Source organism: Vespula pensylvanica, chromosome 12 (assembly GCF_014466175.1).
Source record: "Vespula pensylvanica isolate Volc-1 chromosome 12, ASM1446617v1, whole genome shotgun sequence".
NCBI lineage: Eukaryota > Metazoa > Arthropoda > Insecta > Hymenoptera > Vespidae > Vespula > Vespula pensylvanica.
Window position 1 is genome coordinate 5,361,260 of NC_057696.1, and position 18,991 is coordinate 5,380,250.

The 18,991-nt window shown below is 36.2% G+C and overlaps 5 protein-coding genes across 9 annotated transcripts; 1 reads left to right on the forward strand and 4 right to left on the reverse strand.

The window, feature by feature from the left end:
• Positions 1-1,067: 1,067 nt before the first annotated feature.
• LOC122633255 (protein DDI1 homolog 2) lies at positions 1,068-4,186 on the reverse strand. Its single transcript, XM_043820937.1, has 6 exons — positions 3,627-4,186; positions 3,104-3,322; positions 2,776-3,030; positions 2,145-2,450; positions 1,908-2,027; positions 1,068-1,795 (listed from the first exon to the last, which is right to left on the reverse strand). The coding sequence occupies exons 1-6, from the start codon at positions 3,886-3,888 to the stop codon at positions 1,569-1,571; spliced, it is 1,389 nt and encodes a 462-aa protein (XP_043676872.1). The 5' UTR covers positions 3,889-4,186; the 3' UTR covers positions 1,068-1,568.
• Positions 4,187-4,388: 202 nt separating this feature from the next.
• LOC122633254 (kanadaptin) lies at positions 4,389-7,441 on the reverse strand. Its single transcript, XM_043820936.1, has 6 exons — positions 6,279-7,441; positions 5,897-6,198; positions 5,672-5,814; positions 5,416-5,576; positions 4,967-5,335; positions 4,389-4,875 (listed from the first exon to the last, which is right to left on the reverse strand). The coding sequence occupies exons 1-6, from the start codon at positions 7,206-7,208 to the stop codon at positions 4,447-4,449; spliced, it is 2,334 nt and encodes a 777-aa protein (XP_043676871.1). The 5' UTR covers positions 7,209-7,441; the 3' UTR covers positions 4,389-4,446.
• A 176-nt stretch (positions 7,442-7,617) lies between these two features.
• Positions 7,618-9,404, forward strand: LOC122633257 (zinc finger protein 511). 2 transcript variants are annotated; one of them, XM_043820940.1, is made up of 3 exons: positions 7,618-8,135; positions 8,249-8,450; positions 8,521-9,404. In XM_043820940.1, exons 1-3 carry the CDS (start codon positions 7,999-8,001, stop codon positions 8,956-8,958), a joined length of 777 nt encoding a protein of 258 aa, XP_043676875.1. In that variant the 5' UTR covers positions 7,618-7,998; the 3' UTR covers positions 8,959-9,404. The 2 variants fall into 2 exon arrangements, with proteins under 2 accessions (XP_043676875.1, XP_043676876.1); XM_043820941.1 differs by having other exon boundaries at positions 7,993-8,160.
• Positions 9,405-9,609: 205 nt separating this feature from the next.
• LOC122633256 (cell death specification protein 2-like) lies at positions 9,610-11,375 on the reverse strand. Of its 2 annotated transcripts, none has more exons than XM_043820938.1 (2): positions 11,077-11,375; positions 9,610-10,808 (listed from the first exon to the last, which is right to left on the reverse strand). In XM_043820938.1, the coding sequence occupies exon 2, from the start codon at positions 10,778-10,780 to the stop codon at positions 9,764-9,766; it is 1,017 nt and encodes a 338-aa protein (XP_043676873.1). In that variant the 5' UTR covers positions 10,781-10,808; positions 11,077-11,375; the 3' UTR covers positions 9,610-9,763. The 2 variants fall into 2 exon arrangements, with proteins under 2 accessions (XP_043676873.1, XP_043676874.1); XM_043820939.1 differs by having other exon boundaries at positions 9,879-10,007; positions 10,127-11,375.
• Positions 11,376-14,819: 3,444 nt separating this feature from the next.
• On the reverse strand, positions 14,820-18,685 carry LOC122633258 (40S ribosomal protein S12, mitochondrial). 3 transcript variants are annotated; one of them, XM_043820943.1, is made up of 5 exons: positions 18,525-18,685; positions 18,121-18,168; positions 17,984-18,031; positions 15,710-15,934; positions 14,820-15,628 (listed from the first exon to the last, which is right to left on the reverse strand). In XM_043820943.1, the coding sequence occupies exons 1-5, from the start codon at positions 18,586-18,588 to the stop codon at positions 15,501-15,503; spliced, it is 513 nt and encodes a 170-aa protein (XP_043676878.1). In that variant the 5' UTR covers positions 18,589-18,685; the 3' UTR covers positions 14,820-15,500. The 3 variants fall into 3 exon arrangements, with proteins under 3 accessions (XP_043676878.1, XP_043676877.1, XP_043676879.1); XM_043820942.1 differs by having other exon boundaries at positions 17,984-18,040; XM_043820944.1 differs by lacking the exon at positions 17,984-18,031.
• Positions 18,686-18,991: the final 306 nt, after the last annotated feature.

An 18,991-nucleotide genomic window follows, 5' to 3' on the forward strand; every position in this document is an offset into this window, starting at 1 on the left:
AATTAATACTTCAAAAGTTTATATCGTTTATTCGGATAGTAAAATAATAAATTTCAATCTATCGATTTCTCGAGAAATCAATGATTCGAGAAAAATAACGTTTCAAACGAAACTAATTCAAAAACATTAGTCTCGGCTCTTATTTCAACGTAATATATTATGTAATTTATAATATACTATAATAAGTCCTTATTACAACGTAAAACATATATATAATAGTTCCTCCAATTTTTTATCTCTTTCTTTCGATTGGAATTCACGAAATTTCATTGAAAGATCAAAAATGAAGGTACAGCAGAGAAAAATGAAAATACAGCAAAACAGAATTCGATAATCGAATTATTTGTTTACGATATGTAAACATATTTTAAATAAAACTTTCAAGAGGAATGAGATAAGATAAGATATAAAAGAAAAATTAACGAAATTCTCGAAGAATGTATAGGGAATATTAAAGAAATGGAATTATATAAGTTATTATGAATAATAAATCATATATATGTATGTTTTCATACGTAATACGTGACAAGGAGAGAAATAATGATAATGGTATCAAAAAAATTATTTTATTAGATAAGTATACAAAAAATGAAAGATCAATCTACGTACGATTAGAATTGAATCGTTTCATATATAAAAAGACGATTTTGTTAAGAAGGAGTAAAGAACAAATATCTTTAAGCAATAGTGCGTATAATATTAAAAGAAAAACAAAAAAACAAAAAAAAAGTAAAAAGAAAACCACAAAAACAAAGAATTTCTTAAGAAATAATATAGATATATCTTATGTACTGAAAATTATTGATAACTCCTTTCGATATAATTGAAACGAACGCTATAAAGAAAGGAAAAAATGCATTTTGTAAAAGATAAAGATATGTATCCATAATATCGATAAGCTATTTAACCGGCTTTAATAGAAAAGCTTTAAAAGAGGTTGTATTTTTGCGACTCAAGATTTATATACCGAGCATATGTGCGTCGGTGTGTGCACAGGTGCGCGTATGTGTGTGTAACGAAACTACAAAGAACGAAATATTTTTTCAATAAAAGTGTGAATTACCAAATTTCTTATGATCCTTGATATATTCTTATTCGTATATTTTATAAGCATCATTGTATTTTTGTTACTTACAAACGTCTTAACCATACTGTGAATTATCGTATGACAAGCACTTTCTTTTCTTCTTGTTCACTGCATTATAGATTAGCTCATCTCAATTAATTAATATCTTTTAATCGCTTGTATAAAATCGTATAATTTTCTCCCCCTTTACGTATTTAGGTTTAAATATGCGTTAACGCATAAAACTTAAGAAATATAACTTCTCGGCAACGTGTTTTCTCAGCTTGCCAGACAGAACATTCTAAAAGATGATTCTTTCTTAACGTCATTAGTTTAGTCGGTATGTATAACGAACGTTATGGAAAATTGCTACATAAAAACAGGTATAAATTTCCTTAAACTTCGCTGCATGCCATCGCAATATCTTAATGCGATTTCTTCTTATTATTCACAGATTTGTATAATATTGCTAAATATTGTATACGGTAGCTAGCCTTCACCATTAGAATTTTAAGGATTTTGCGAACAATGCTGCCGTAGCTTGTGCTTTATCGCCATTAAACCTACGCAGTTCGCTAATTACTTGAGCTCTACTGAAACCTAACGCTTCAATTTCTTTAACCGTGGCTTCGGTAAATGGATCGTGTGAAAAAATTGTAGTTTCTAATGTGGCCAGTCTGTTGGATGAAGATGACGCGCCAACGGAATTGTTGTGACCCTGGATGATATCTGTACATAGACAAATATACGATAATACACCAAAACCGTCGTATCTGTTTTAAATTTCTATCGAGATAATGTTACTTTTATTATGACGATCCAACTAGAGACACAAGCTTACCGTGCTGTTGCCTTTGCTTCTTTGCATCTCTCGTACTATCTTCCAAAGCCCTGTGCAGATCCCTATCGTCCAGTGACTCATCGCTATTACCACTCAATCTTGCACATTCTGGCAAATCGCCTGTAGGAAAATATTTAACAATAGATAATGTAGAGAGGTGGCACCCTGACGGTGGCAAATTAAATCATAGCCCGGTGAAAGATCCTCTGTCCACTGAAGCATCAATCGTAGTCTAACCTTCTGCTAAAAATGGAGTCTCAGTTCCTGTTGTTCCGATCATCAATAAATTTCTCTTTAGGTCTATGCAACACTGATGCCTTTTCAACATGTCTAAACCAAGTAACATATCCATTCTTTGTTCTTCGAGTACGCTAAAAGACGTCGTAAGATGGTCATTGCCAATTTGAATTTGGACCATATGAATTCGTCCGATGATGCGTTGTACGCCGACACCCTTGGCAACTCCAGCCCATCTAGTGTCGACTAGACGCATAATGTGACACCTTTCTGCGCAAGCCGCAGACATTATCGTTGTTTGTGCACCTAATTACATAAATAACACTTCCAAGTCCAACATCTTGACAATTATTAGTATCGCGTCTTTCAAATTATTTGTAAGCGCATCTTTCGGATTATACAAATTCTCTATAATAAATATATCTAAAATTAACTGGCAAAGAGAAAAATACGACCTTGAGGATTTAACAAAGATTCACAAGATGAGTCAAGGTAGTACAATTTAAAAATAGATATCCAGTAAATCGAGCGAAAGAAATTTAAAAATAAATTCAAGCAAGAAACTTGCACGTTTCCTTCCTTTAAGATTTTTACACTTAGTCCGTCATTCGATTAAAACGTTAAAATATACCTGAGTCAATAAATGCTTTAACAGGAAATCCATTTACTTTGCAGTTAATATACAACATAACGACGGTGCCAAACGTTTCAGGATTATATTCCATTGCCGCTTCCATATTGGCCTCAATGTTTTTCTGTCGAATTTCTTCCGCGATCAGTCTTTGCGCTTCGGTATCCAATGGATCCGCATTCATCATTCTTAATCTTTGCACTTGGCGTTCTTCTCTGACTTTGATTTGTTCCCTCAGTACAGTTGAAAATCTATCTATAATGTTTTAGATTTTATTTATGTCTGTGTGCTTGGAGATGAAAATTATAATAAATATATAATAATTTACCTAAATTACCGGACAATAAGGCATCCGCGAGCCTAGGATTATTTTGCTTAAGTAACGCCAATTGATCTGGATTCGCTAAGAACATATCTCTTATCATGGCTGGATCATCTTCGCTACGCGGGTTTTGTACTCTATGAGCAGTACTATTTGTAGGTGGAATTTGCCTATTGTTCGACGTTCCTGGTACTCTGATGGAACTGAAGTCCAATGTAGGAATAACTAAAGTAACAAGCTTTGAAATTCAGTTACCTTTCTCTTTGTTATTTACTTATAAGAATACCTACTTATAATTAGAAATTCTATAACTCTAACGAAGACATATATACGGACTATGATTCAATATATAAGAGAATATATGAGATTGAGAGAGAGAGAGAGAGAGAAAGAGAGGGTGAGAGAGGAGAGAGAGAGAGAGAACTGAAATTCCTCGATTTCTTTCATATAGGTAGGAAAAAGATCAAAAACTGAAATCGAGAGGCTAACCTCATGTCGGAACACGGTCAATTAGCGTTTATATGCTGACCTCCGTTAAAGGGGTTAACGTTCAAGTCGGAGCCACTCTGATGCATGTGTTGAAGGATAACGGCGTCACCATCACGAATGCCATGGTCCTTAAGAGACTTCTTATCGTCCATTAATGGTAGGCCGTTGAAAGCAATGACGATCTCGTGAGCCGGTACGCCGCTTTCGATTTCACAAAAGGCCTTAAAGTTCTCCAATTCGAGATCTTCACTGACATCCAAGACGAAGATATCGTCACTTAACGTTGTAACCGTCACCTTCATGTTTCCAAAAGTTGACTCCTATCTTCTTTTCAGACTCGTACAGACTCGTCCTAGTAGTAAGGCCAAAAAATATGAAAAATTGCGGGAAGAAATATTAAAATTCGAAAGAAAGAGAAACGCGGACGTTTGACGTTACACGATTTTCCAAAAAAAAATTATGTGTTGTGTGTGTGTGTGTGTGTGTGCAGCCACCGTTCGTGAGCCGGGTTAAGGGAGGGGAGGACGGAGTGATAAACAGTTTTCTGGGATGTAAACACAATCCAGCTCAGCAAAAACACGCGACTCCACGTTCTCGAGATTCGAGAGTGGAACCGATAAAATAATCGACTAATCGATACTATCGAATTTCGTTTGGAAATTATCGACAGTCGTCGGAACGTCGCGTCGGTAACGTCGTAGCGCGAAATTCAAAGTTCACTTTTATACGTATACGCAAAGTCGCTATATATCATTTTATATGTGCTAAGGCTACTTAATCCCTAAATTAAATTCAAAAGAAATACATTAAAAAGGATTATATTTACAATATTATACAAGAATGACTCTTATGTGTAAGTTTTAATAGCCATATTTATCGTTTAAACTGGTTTTTCCGTCTCCAGTTTGATTTTGTGGTGGAACCCAAGTGGAGTAATTCTCGTTGTACACGTCCTTGTCATAAATTTCTTTTACCGTTTTCGTAACTTTGGATTTTTTTGCGGACGATCGATCGCTCGAAGAAACTCCAGTGCCATCCTCAGATACAGATCTTTTTCCAACGCTTACACTCTCTATATAACGGAAATTCTCTTCTACTTCTCTGACACTTATTTGTGCCTGAATTCCTGTCTCTCCTTGATACGAATCTAAATTATTCGAAATCTCTTCGATACTAGTTTTTGAATCATCTCCTTCATTATTTTCCCTTAATTCTTCATTTAAAGCATTATAATCGTTTTGCGCGGATAGCGAATTGGAATGAATATTAGGATCCATGATCGTCGTTTCCTATAAAGTTTTAAGCATTGTTACGTAAAGTTACAATTTATATATACTTACAAAGTAAACGATAAAAGATCAATTAATCCTCGTCACATACGTCATTTGAGATTTGACGATCCTTTCTTTGATCCACGTTTAAATCTTTATCAAAGATTTCAGTTGATCTTTGTACTTCGTTTAAAGGTACTATGTGGATGTTTAAAGGAGGCAAATTAGTAGGTCGCAGAGGATTTAATAATTTTATCAGTCTAGCCTCTTCTTGGCGTAAATCTTGTAATTCAACTTTCATTTTACGTTTATCAGCTTTGCTCAAAACAGTTGCATTTAAAGAAGACATAAAAGCATCTAACGCATCTTCATCCGCATCTTCTACGTTTTTCGAGGATTCATTTTCAAACTTTTGTGACCTTCTCATGCATTCGACCAAATCGGTTATCTTTTTTACGACTGTGCTATGCTTTTCTATCTGCAAATATATAATTTCACGAATTACAAACGATTAAAAGATGTAAAACTGATGTAAAATAAAATATGTTTATCTAATACCAATGAATCGTACGTGTCTTCTTGCGGCTCTAATTTTCCTGCTAATCTCATTCTTTGTTTGCGTTTCTTTTCTATAGAACCAGTCCTATCGAGGTAATTGTCTTCGTCCGAACTATAATAATCATCTTCTTCCCAATTTTTTACTTTCCTTTTTCTACCTTCTATAATATTTACGTAGACATTATAACACATCATTGTTTTATATGATCATTTTTTAACGTCTAGACATACGAAATGAAAATTTTTGCTAACGTACCATGAGTCGCTTGTCTGAGTAATCCATATCTATCCAAAATTTTACATGCCTCTAACGCGCATTGAACTACGCATTCTTTCTTCTTTCCCTTTACAAGAGCTTCCGCTCTCACCGTATGTCCAGCGATACTCTCGATAGGCAAACTGATAGAAAGGCGTTTGATATATTAAAATACGATCCTTATCGTATATTAGATTTATAAGAAATATTATAGAACATATTTACTCGACCCAACATAGAAATTGCGCAAATCCTTTTTCTTCCGTATGATATTGCAAATCGTACCCTTCGCGTTCAAACCAACCTCTCAAGCTTTTCTTAGGGTCGTTAAGATATAGTTCTTCATTGTTCGTAGCAGCATACGGATTTTCCGTTAAATCTGTTTCTTCATCCGCGTCTTCGCCCATACCCCAATCGATTCCTTCATTCTCTTCTTCTTCTCTTTTTAATTTTTCTTCTTCTATCATCTTCGAACGCTGCGCTGCCTTTATCTTCTCTCGTTCCTGTATCTCCAACATTCTTTTTTCCTGAAACGACGTAACAATGATTATCAGATCGAAAGGTAATAAAAATATTTTCAAGTTATTAATTTACAACAATTTAATACCCTTAATTCTGTGAAAGATAATTCAGATTCTTCCTCTTTACTCTCGTGAAGAGCTTGTAATATATATTTTCGCGCGCTACAACCAAATTTGATAATGTGGCTGTCGTATAATCTCACATAAGCATTAGGAGGTACACGATTTCCGTTCCAGTAAGTGCCATGAGTGCTTCCTAAATCATATATATAAAGTCCTTTAGAATTGTTTTCATCTTCGATACCTCTGTATTGGATGACTGCATGAAACCTTGAAATAGTCGGATGTGCAAGGGAAATATCGCAATTAGGTAACCTCCCAACGACGTGATAACTTTTATCAGTTAAATCTATAGTTTGAACGATAACGCCAGATTTCAATACTTCCAGTTTATATTCGTTATCTGGTTTTGTACCCCAACAAGGTTCTTGATACTTTAAAGCTATTGTTTTATGAATTTTCGATGAACCAGTAGTAGTATGTTTTTCGTTTGAAGATTTCGTATGCTTTGCGTTTGACATAACCTTTTCCGCAGGAGCACTCGGTTCTTTGTCGTTTTGTTCGATCTCTTGTTGAACTTTTGTTGAACTAGCTGAGCCAGATATCAATGAAATCTTCTTACGTTTTCCACGCTTTGGACCAATTATAATGGTTGGCTTTTTAAACTCTACTTGCACAGCAAGATCATCAACTTTTTTATTTATTTTCTGAGAGTCTATCGCTATTTCTGCTTCAATATTCTCGGATTCAGTTTTAGAATTATTAGCTTTTTCATTATCCTTCTTTATATCACAATCTATCTTTGACGAAACGATTGTTTCTCTTTCATCTGTATGCTTGATCGCGCGTTCTTTATTTGACACTTCTAGGCCAATCTTGTCTTTGAAATTATTTTTATTATCGTTTTCACAATCATCTAAATAATTTTTGGGCGAACCGTTATCCTTGTCCTCCATAATTCTGTCGTTATTTCTTTTCACTTATAAAAGGACTTCTATCGGTGATCTTTTTTATTCAAATATAACTAAATTACGAAAATACGTAGTTCACTTTACTAGTAATTATTTTATTATAATTAATATTTTTACTGTATGTACCATACGCACTGCTACATGTACTACTGCGCTATCACATTCATGCGTTAATATAAAATATATCAGTTGTATTTTTAAATAAATGTAGAATTTAGTTTTCGCAGCAGTATGCTCTAGCGATTTTACAAATATCTTTAATGCCTCTCTTCGGTGTATTCCTTGGAGTGCTTGCTTTTTTCTTTTTTTTTTATGCTTTTACTTTACCGTTCCTCCGATTACTGCGCCATCTGTACTCAATGATACGAAACTAAGAATGCATCGTTGGATATGTATTTTGACCAGCCGGGAAGCTAACACAAGCATTGTTGACTAGTAAGCAACGAGCCAATCGTAACAGTTTTCTCGCTATTATGTTTATTTGTAAATAATCAAAAGTCTAAAGGTGATTCTCTCATTTAAAGGTTGAATTAGAAGAAAAAACTTGAAAGAGAAGTTCAAAGAGTTTCTCTCAATCGTTTATCATTTTATTCTTTTTCATTCTATTTTTATAACCTTGGAAGTGGATACAAGTATTTCGTATATAATAATTTCATATAATTCTATTGATATATGATGTTGGATATGTAATTGAAAAAAGTATATACGTACATATCTTCAGTCATTACCATTCATATTTGTCAGCAATATTCGTTTGCGATTTGAATTTATTACCATGGAATTTCTGCAAAGTATTGGAGTTGGCGTGAGATCTGCAGATGATCCTTTTTTTGATGAAACTTATAAATATTGCAAGATTTTTCAAAGGAAAGGAGTCATAGCCGAAGACGAAGAAGATTTATGCCATGAAATGTAATATATATATATATATGCGCGCGTGCGTGTGTGTGTGTTATGTATATAAAAACAAGGCTGTTCAGTAAAACATCTCATTGATTAATATTAATTGTTTTTATTTATTTCAGTATTGCAGAATTTCCTTGTCCGATTTCACAATGTACAGCGTTATTTAAAACTTTAATAGATTTTGAAATGCATTATAATTCCTGTCATCGATATATCTGCTTGGAGTGTAAAAGGACAAAGCCTAATCCTAGATTGTTAGAAATTCATATTCAGGAAACACACGATACGTTTTTCAAGCTTTTATCAGAAAAACAACCAATGGTATTTGTATCTTTTGTATCGCATGCATACTTCCTTCAACAGAGCGGTTAATATTAAATTTATCTTTTAGTACCAATGCTACGTTTCTCGGTGTAACCTAAAGTTCCATAATCCGAACGAAAGACGGGACCACTGCATCGATGTACATAAATATCCAAAAAATTGTCGCTTCGACGATACGTCGTATCGCAAAGGAAAAGGAAACAACAGTAATAAAATGGATATCGATGTCATAGATCGGAAAGAAGAAGGAAAAGAGAAAATTCGATTAAATAAGAATCAAAAAATTAGAACATTTGATAAAACATCCAAAACGAGTAACATAGAAAAGTCTAGCGCAACTTGTCCCACGATTTCTACTAATATCAATGAAAATGCATCTTTAATGTTTGTGCCCAGACAAGTGGAAAAATCTTATGCGAAGATGCTTAGCAGAAACCAAAGTAGAAAACGAGACGTACTTGAAGCAGAATGTATGTCGGATATAGCACAATCTCTACCCGATTAAGAGTTATGTTTTTTATGTGTAAGGTAATGCAAATATTTTTCATGGTTTATATTCCGAAACAGATCTAGTAATCTCCTTCGTGTCAATTATGTAAAAGATATTGAGGCGAGATTATAATGTAACAAGATAGACGCAAAGTAATGTTTTTAAAAATATTTTATTATAAATATATATTAAATATGTATAATAAAACAATATATGTGTGCATATATATATGTACGTATATGTATATGCGCGTATATATATATACACACACGCATTATACATACACACATATATATATACATGTACACAGCGTAATTTAAAGTAGAACAGCTACATAATACGGTAATTATTCCACTTTCATTTTATTTACATGTCAGTTACACAGGATTGTGTAAAGAGAATTATTGTAAAGCTTGAAAAATAATTAAAAATAAGTAGAGGTTAGTAATAAAATTTAAAACTTTGCACTACTTAAAAAACAAGTCGAGAATTTGAATCTCATCGAATCTAATTTTTTGGTTACACATTGTTCATTGTCTTTCGCTTAGCTCGGAAGCAGTAATCTCGTCGAGTAACGTTTTGCGAATATATCGAACGTACACACACACACATATCTATATATATACACATATATATATATATATATATATATATATATATATATGTATGTATTTGCATATATACAGAATGATGTGCGTATAACATGTATATATACAGAAAATGATCGATTATTCCCTTAATAAGTTGGAAATAGAGAAACAATAGAACGTAAAAAAACGATACTATTTTGAAATCAAAATTCGATGAAATGTAAGAAATTCTACGTCGAGTATATCATACACTTGAGCTTAGCAGTTTCGTTTCTGAGCGCTGCCAGTTCGTATTTCAATTTGATATTTTCCTGCTCAAGGAAAGCTGCTCTTATCGCAATCTCATCTTCTTTCGCTCTCCTAGCGTCTCTCGATCGTTTAGCCGCTTCATTATTTTTTTTTCTTCTCTCCCAATAAGCAGCGTCCTTCTCATCCACGGTACTCGTCGGCAGTACCGTTGTATTTTTGTTAGATCTGCGCATTTTAAGATTCGTCGTTTCGTTCTGACGTCTAACGTTCTCGAGCATGCGACTTCGAAATTCGGAGTACGTTTCGTTGGAATTTTGATTATAAATCATATCCGGCGTACTCACCGTGAGAGTCAGAGGATAAGCTTTAAAGGGTCTAGGTATTTTTCTCGGAGCGTCCGCCGACAATACGTTAGTCGATATCGTCGGCGTCGTCGTAGTGGGCGATTGTATTTTCGCGCACATTTTTTCTTTCGTTCCGTCGGAATTTACCGCGAGCAAGGTAGGTAATATCGGTGGTACTGTCGGAACGTTGATCGGTAAAAGAGAATATCCTTCGACGTTATTGGTCATCGTCGACGCGCTCTCGGTATCCTCTTCGAACTTGATTTTCTTCGGTGAATCCGATTCCGACGGTGGGGTGACCATGAAACTGCGACCCTCGAAGGGACTTTTGCTATCCGTTCTGCTATGAGTTTTAACGTTCGCAGATAGTTTCGCGTCGGTAGATGATTCGAGCATCTTTTGTTTTCCTTCGCGAACGTCATTTTCACTGGACGAGGGTAAAATAAGGATTTTTTTACACGACAAATCTAAAACCGGTTCTTTCTCCTCCAATTGCGACTCTTCCTTTAAACACTTTCGTAGCGACAGACAGGATCGAAAATCGAGCGGCTGATGTATCGGAGACGAGTCTTCTTTTCCTTCGAAAGAAGACAAGTAGTTTCGAAAATCTAAAGGTTTCGTTTCGTTCGCCGAATCTTCCATCTTGATCTCCATCTCTTGGCTTTTTTCGTCTTTCGTCTTTCTGCTAAAAAATCGAATTTTTCAATCAACACGTAGTTTGTGAGATCGATAGAAATGAATCACGATTATACCTACGATATTATTTAAGATTAAATCGAAGGTGACTTTTACAAGTGTTACGTCTATTGGCAATAATACGCACGATTAGACCGAAAATATTTGTCTGTTACATCATTTATGTATCATTATTATGTAGTCGCACCGACTAAGCTAATTATAATGTAAACGATGAGAATGTTTTTACATCGGATTATAATTAATAATTATACCTTTACGTAGAGGAGAGACAGAGATAAGGAGACCGCTTCTTGACCAATGATTAATCCGAGGTCACACCGAAAGTACTGTTATGAAAACACTAATGATACTTTCTAAAGCGATGATAGTCACTAAGGCGAAATAGAATGACTTTGAACGTTGAGAAATCAGTCTGACGAAGAGTTCCACGGCGCTTACGGTCTTCGCTCGAAGAATTGCCAAGATCGTTTAAAATGAGAGGGGATGTTCGTTCGCTTATATACTCGACAACCCTTGTGCGTTTCAGGGGTAGGAGGTTTTCTTAGGAAATGGGAGGGGGGGGGGGGAAGAGGCATAATTTCTCCGGGAAAGCCTTAAGGAGAAGTAGATGGATGTTGTCAAATCTCTTCTAAACGTTTTGTTTACAAACAAGCTATTCATAGGTTGAAATAAAGACTCTTTGTTCGTGTTTCGTATGTTATTAAGCGATCTATCCTCTCGATCTTAAATGAAACTGTTATTTACGTAATATTATGTAGCTTCTTAATCGCTATTTAATAAAAGTAAAGTATGTATCTTTGTTGACTCGAAAAAAATACGTTCAAAGTGCCTCAAAATGTACCTAAAAATGGAAATTGTGTGCGCGTGTCTCGCATACCTATGTAAGTAAAAATAACGAAAGAAAGTATTTTACGAAAGAGTATTGTAATAAAACGTCTCAAGGGGCCAATATCCGTAGGTCCAATTCTGCGACGTACCGCAAGATTTGTCAAAAGTTTCACTGACCGATGGAGACCCATTGTCAGGTACCTTCTTAAACTTCACGCAATAGCGAGGAGTTAACGAAAATGTAAAATTGACAGTCGAAGATTTTCCTAGTCGCAATAGGACGTCACGTCGTTCCAGGTCGAGGAGCTCGTTAAGTAACGCACGTTCAACCCTTTCGTTCTTAAGACACTCTTTCCTTGTACCTCGATCTTCATTTTTTCTACATCCCATAAGAGACGTTGTTTCTTTACCCGTTGCTACGTGATTTATGACCGATACAATGGACATTTTGTATCGTACTTGTGGCCGTTTAGGACGACGCGCTTAGAACTCGTGAATTTGCCTAAAGAGCTTTAGAAATTAAAAGACACTTTTCTTGCGGATCGAAATCTTCCTTCTTCGAGTAATCGTCGAGCTAAAATAATCTCTCTTTTCTTCTTCTAGATCTCAGTGGTCCTAGATGCGTGCGCGTCTTTTCCTTCTTCCTAACTCTTTCCTGTACTCACACAATCATTCTTATTCGTTCGATCGAAGAAAGAAATCGCGGAAAGTTATCTTCTCCAAAATGATAACGCAAAATTTATTCTTCGTCTCGAAAAATTCTCCTCGAAAAAAAAAAAAAGAAGAAGCCTTTTCCATGCTTGTGTCTATACAAATTTCTCCTACTTTTTTTTCTCTCGTATTTCAAACTCGTTGAAACGTAAATGTGAACGCAATAGAGAGACAAAGCTCTTCGATTCGCATTTTCGGTGACAAAAGCCTACGTGATTTTTTACTAGCTTTTCTTCGAAACTTTCTTTCCACGTGTCTTTCCGCCGTTCGTTATCTACAATCCGTTATTGCTTCTTAGCTCATTTTCGAAGATAATTTTCCCTATCGCGATTCGACGATTTTATGCCGTAAATGCGTTCCTCACGATCTCGTTATTCGGGATAATCGACGTTGGAAAAAAATATGTCACAATTAGAACTTCGATTACTCATCGATTGTCCTTTTTTCATAAAAATTTAAAGAAAAGAAAAATGATTCGAACTATGGTCAAAACTTGTACGTACGAATAGTATGTACCTATCTACGTAATAACATATCGAGATAATTGTTTGGCCATATTTGTGTTATATAATATGTAACAAGTGGAAAAAAATCACATGAATTTCTCCAATGATAGAGAAAGGTCGGTAAAAACATAACAGAAAAGGCTAAATATAAGGCATAAAATTTTTTAAAAAGTGATTTTCGTAACAACGATTTTGTCATGGACAAATTTTCCCTCCTTGATCGTTAATCGTTCGGTACGTATTGTTGCATAGGAATTTTAAAAAGAAATGCCGATAATAAACTTATGCAATGAAGTCTGTGACGTTCTTCGGAAATGTAGAATGTTTGGGTATTAAGCAAGAGTAGCTATTCCGTAGAAACGAGGTGCCGATAACAGATAAAGGACGTAAAAATATTTTTTTATAACGTGCTATAAGCTTTCTACGTGATCTTAATAAGTGTAGTCAATGTCTAACAGCGTCGATAGTAGCTATTCGTTCTACGTTATTTATTTTCTTTCAAGGAATCACCTTGCGGTCCGTAATTTATTAAATAACGTGTTTGTTATTCGTTACGTTCATTGACGCAGAGATGCATCTCGAGCTCGGACGATTTGATGGATTAATCGAAAGGAAGGAAAAAGAAGAGAAAAGAAAAAAAGGAACATTAAGGAAAGGAACACATTGAGGAAAATCGACGGGGCACCTCGGTAATTACTTTACGATTTATCTTCGGACCACCGGCCGTAAGTTTTGCCAACAGACTTTTCGAGATTTGCATACTTCCGGTCTTAGCATAGCATCTTTCCTTTCCTCTATTTAGGGCACTGCTAGGTGACACGCCCTTCTCAAAAATACGCGATTTCTTTCTGAAAATGTATTATTTCCTACGCCCCGGAGAATATCTCCTTTCTTTGCGTATTTCTTCGCTCGATCGTTTATATGTATGCGAAATGTCTGCCGATCGGTCATCCACGATCGCAAAAGATGGATCTCGAAAAATCCATGAGAAAGACCACAAAGATCCTTCGAAATCATGGTTCTGACGACAAAAACTTTCGAGAGCAAATCTCGCGGTGTCCCGTTACTAAGCCGTACGGTAAAGAGTTGACACAACCCCGAACGAAAAGCATTTAGAAGATTAAAGAAGGTAGTTTTGAATTTCACTTTTTCTCGATCTTTTAAACAAAGAACAAGAAACGACATAAGTATGCGGATCAAGCGGACATTAGTTGAAAAACACAAAACAAACGTAAAAAAAAGCTAGATTATGGCTTATCGAATCGACTTTGATTTCGAGAACGGTTGTCGATATCATTCATTATGACTTTATCCGACCGATCGACACTTTTCACTACTTTCCGTGATTGCTCAGTTTTTTCGAAAAAAACGAAAGTGAGCAAGCAAGGTTTACTTCGTTATCTGTTTCCAATATCGAGGCGAATAAAACAATAGACTCTTATCGTTTCCTTCGACAATTACGCATAATTATTTACGTTACGTTTACTCATTTGGCGACATAAATTTATAAGAATCTTCGAACGAGCTTAGCTCGAGATGAGATCGTTCGAATAATTCAAAGCGGCAACGATATGCCGCGCCGTTAGGACAAGCTCGTGCTTCGATAATTTCATAATTATCGCTGTCGTCGCATTCAAGTACGTAAATTAATTTTCTTCTTTCGACGAATGTCATTTTCCTCGTATTTAAAATAACATTTTCGTCGGATTATCCGCGGTGACGTCAGCTTTACCGTCGATTCCGAAAAATTGGAGGAAATACACGGATGTCGGCGCGTGTAGGCCTCGTGGCGATCTCGGTGTCATCGTCGTCCCTTCTTAAGAGATGATCGTGGGCGTGCTCCATATCGGGTTCTCATCTTCGGACGAGTAAGTATCTGTATCTTTCCTTCGAGACTCGGAGACACAAAACTTTTAGCAAAAAGCACGTATAGAAGCAATTCCGGTAAGATTTTTAATTAATTTTTTTTTATTCTCGTAATCGCCGGTTCAGTCACATCTCGTTTTGCCTAAAAATATAAAATAGTTTTGCGAGCAAGCACAGTACAATGTGTGTGTATGTGTGTACGTGTGTCAATAATCAGATTCATATTCGTTCGATATCGAGAACAAGTTATTTCGTAGACTGGTTGAGAACCAATTTTTCGAAAATATCTAGATGTTGGTCAGGATGTCATATGGTCAATAGGCAGGCAGTGACCGGCGTGGGTGAACGTGGAAAGTGCAGATGCGTAAAAGTCCGCGTGCAACCCTTCCGTAATAACGTCGAAAGACGAGGGCTGTACCAGAACCCTTTCTCCATTGTGGCATCTCGACGTCAGAATGCATTGTACGTGGGTCCACGTCTGTGTAAAGGACTAACCGTTTACCGTTAGATGGAAATACGGGAGAATACGGTATTCGAAATGTGTGTCAAAGGGTCGCAATTTACGGACGCATCAGGATTCAAAAGCACGGCTACGCCAAATTTATATTTCTGGCAGAGATCGAATAGCAAGATAACTGTACTTTACTTTCGTCACACACTTTGAACTCTTCCACAGATTTTATACATACATGCGTGTATATGTATATATATATATATCCATTTTATTATATTTACAATGTTTTACTTCGATTATCGCGCGTACGTTAATTTTTTTTTACATGCGGAAGATCATATTTTCCACGGATACATTTTATTTTAACACCGGGCGTATCTTGCAATCTTCCCACTCGACACAATACCACATTGTGTTCTTGCAAATTATGACCTATTCCTAAAGTCAAAACGGTCAAGAAGAGAAAATTGTCATGAATACTGGCTCAAACGCTCGATAAAAGAATACGGTTACTCTTACCAGGTACGTAGGCAGTCATTTCTTTTCCGGTGGATAGCTTAACGACAACGCACTTCCGATTAGCAGAATTTGGCTTCTTTGGTTTTTTAATAACTGTTCTCAGAATGACGCCCTTCGCAAAAGGTTTTCCACTCAGAGGATTCTTGGATTTTTTTACCTTCTTATCTTTCAATCCTCTTTTATGTAACTGCTGCAACGAACATTTCCATCTGATCTGTTCGAAAGCTGAAAAATATTAATAAAGGAAGCGACGAAGGTAGATTAACGAGATATCGGCGACTATCATTATTATATATTACTCAATCGTACATAAGCTAAATCTATGTTGTTGTTGCGTGTCGCAAGAAACATTCGTAAGATTCCAAGATCGCTCTACGACGGATTTTACACTCTCGTTACGCGACTCGATCTCTCTCTCTCTCTCTTTCTCTCTCTTAATAGCTTGCTAGATAAGATCGAGAAAACTTTTGTCGAATCGAAAGAAGAAAAAAATTATGACGACACAGACGCAACCCAAACGGAAGGAAAGAAAAGGCCATTTATGGGTACCTGTATGGCCTAGTCACGGGGCTATTGTCAACAAGAGCAACGAAAAACGAAAACGAGAGAACTAGTGGGCGGGGTAACGGTACCGGCCGAAACCGAAAACTCTTTCGCAAATAATCTTACGGGGCTAGAAGAAGAGGGTTCTTTGGCGTGCCATCGAAATATCAAATATGACGGACGTTTGACATCTGCAAGCCGCTTGCAGCAAAAGCAGTCCTTTTTCGGCCAAGCGTGCATAAGCTTATTAAGTAACATTGTTGCAAACGCTACGTCTTTTACGAGACGTCCGTTTCTTTTTCGACAAAACGGTCCCTTGCAAGCTTCTCGAAGTAATCTCGAAAACTACAACTGCGTTAGGAAAATTCACACTTGCTTGATGATGCCAATTAAGTAGGAAGGTTTTAATGTGAAGCATAAGGTAGAAAATCTAACCCTGTCTGATATAATTTTCTTTAAATTGCCAACGTAAGTTACAACGAAATCGGAACGACATCGATTTCCACGCTTGAAGGGGATCGTTCGAGTAAAATATCGCAAATGACATGACAATTTTGGTATTGTCGTCGTTTCTTTTGTGTTAGACTGTACCATTGTTGTTCATTTGAAGATCTGGCTGACCAGCGTCCGAATTGTCAATACGACAGATGTCCAAAGATTGGCACTGCTAATCCGACCTAACTCGGACTCGACTAAGCCAAGAGACCAGCAGAACCTATTATGCACGGAAGGCAACCCCTTTTTTTCCAAGATCAATGCGTAAGATTACATAGCGAAGATTTTCAAGTTACGCCTTTGTCGTCTTCCTTTGTCGTAATTCTTTTCCTTTTGCAAAATTTCAAGTAAGACCATTTGCTTCGAAAGTTGTTCTTCCTTCGGACCATTATATCGTATCTGTCATGAAACCGCGTTTATCCGCTAGATCGTCGTCCTAAATTCGAATGAGTTGTAAATTGAAATCGTTGTTAGAAGATAGCTTAATATTTAGTTAGTTGGGAAAAAAATCTAACAACGAGATCGATCTTACAAAGATCAGACTTTAACGAGCTTGAGAAAATCGCTGATTCGCGACGCAGCCGGAGATGAATGAAATTCGAATGTTGAATGATTCCTTCGATTCTTGGAGATTTTTCAAGGAAAACGTGAAAAGGAAGGGTGTTACCCTTAGCCATACCCATGACGGAACTCTAACAACTGGTCAACCGCAAATGAACACGTCACCCCCCTTTCGAATCCCACCGATCGCCCATAATAGCCTCCCTCTTTCGAATCCTTTCTTACGGTGTGCCCTTTTTGCATTTCGAGATCTTCATCCCGTACGGATGAAAGAGGTAAAAGCTGCGTGCTCTTTTGCGGACCACGCGCATTTCACCGAAAGAATACGGTGCTCTTTTCTACGATGGGAAACTCTTCTCTCCTTAGGTCGACCACCTATTCCTTTATCTCCCTCCCCTCCTCCCTCTCACTCTCTCTCAGTCTACTGCAGCGAGCACATAGAAAAAGATACGTATCTGGTAAAAAGACCACAAGACCTAGAAATATTACTGACCGATCTTAAGAACACCCGTTTTTGTTATATCTCGACGAACTTTGGCACGATTCTTACGCAAACTCGACCTGGATTCATTCAATTCTAGAAATTGTATTCATCGTCGTTCAAACTCGTATATATTACACGTGCTGGAATTTTTGTTATAACGTAATGTTTATTAGAAAGAAGAGATATTTTACCTTGTAACATATTGCCCAAAGATGCTCTCATATTATTTACTAAACCGCCTGTAAAAACTAAGTACATAAATCTATTATTCGCAAATAGTTCTACTAATAAATTTATGGTATTTAATCGAAGATATTTGTTGATTTACCTTGAATACCGGTATTGCCATAATGTCCTGCTACATGGAATTTGTTGACTGTCAAACAAACAAAAAGAGAAAAGATCGTTCTTTATTACTCGACAAATGTATCAGTTATATTCTATTCTCTATATCGGATAATAAATCTCTGAGACAAATCAAGCAGTTAACCGTTGAAATTTTTTACACCGTGGACACAAGGATGTTTTATTTTACGAACAACTAAAGTCGATGCAATGGCATAATTGACATTTTAGTTCGACCAATATTCGTGTAACTACGAAAATATTTGACTCGGTCTTTTATATATTATTACAGATAAGTAATGAAAGGAATTTTTGAAGAGGTTAGATCAGACTTATTTTGCAGGTTAGAAAGTAAAGTAAGAAATTGCAGACGTAATACGACCATACCTTCGGTGGAATTTCCTATAAAAGACCTTGCTACGTTCAGTACACTTCTTGTCAAAACGTTCATGATCGATTTAATTAACGAATATCTCAAAACAATTATCTATGTAGCAAAAACACCGAACCAAATGCCACAGTGGACGCCTACTAGCCAATAAATCAACTAATTACGACCCGTTGGATAAAGTAGAAATCTGATTTATCTTCGGTTAATTTCACGTTTTTAGTTTGAATTCTTTCTACGATTTACTTGACGACGTTAAGACGTATATAAAGAAAAAAGGGGGAAGAGTTATTAATCCAAATAACTTTTGCAATTGTAATTGAATAATCGAGCGCGTGAATTCGTACGATCGATATTCGTACGGATGTTGCCTACGGTAGGCGCACCTTTGAAATCGATTGGAACGTAACAGGTACCGTGCGGTGTATACGAGCGATCGAAGAGAAGCAACGTTACGATTATCGCG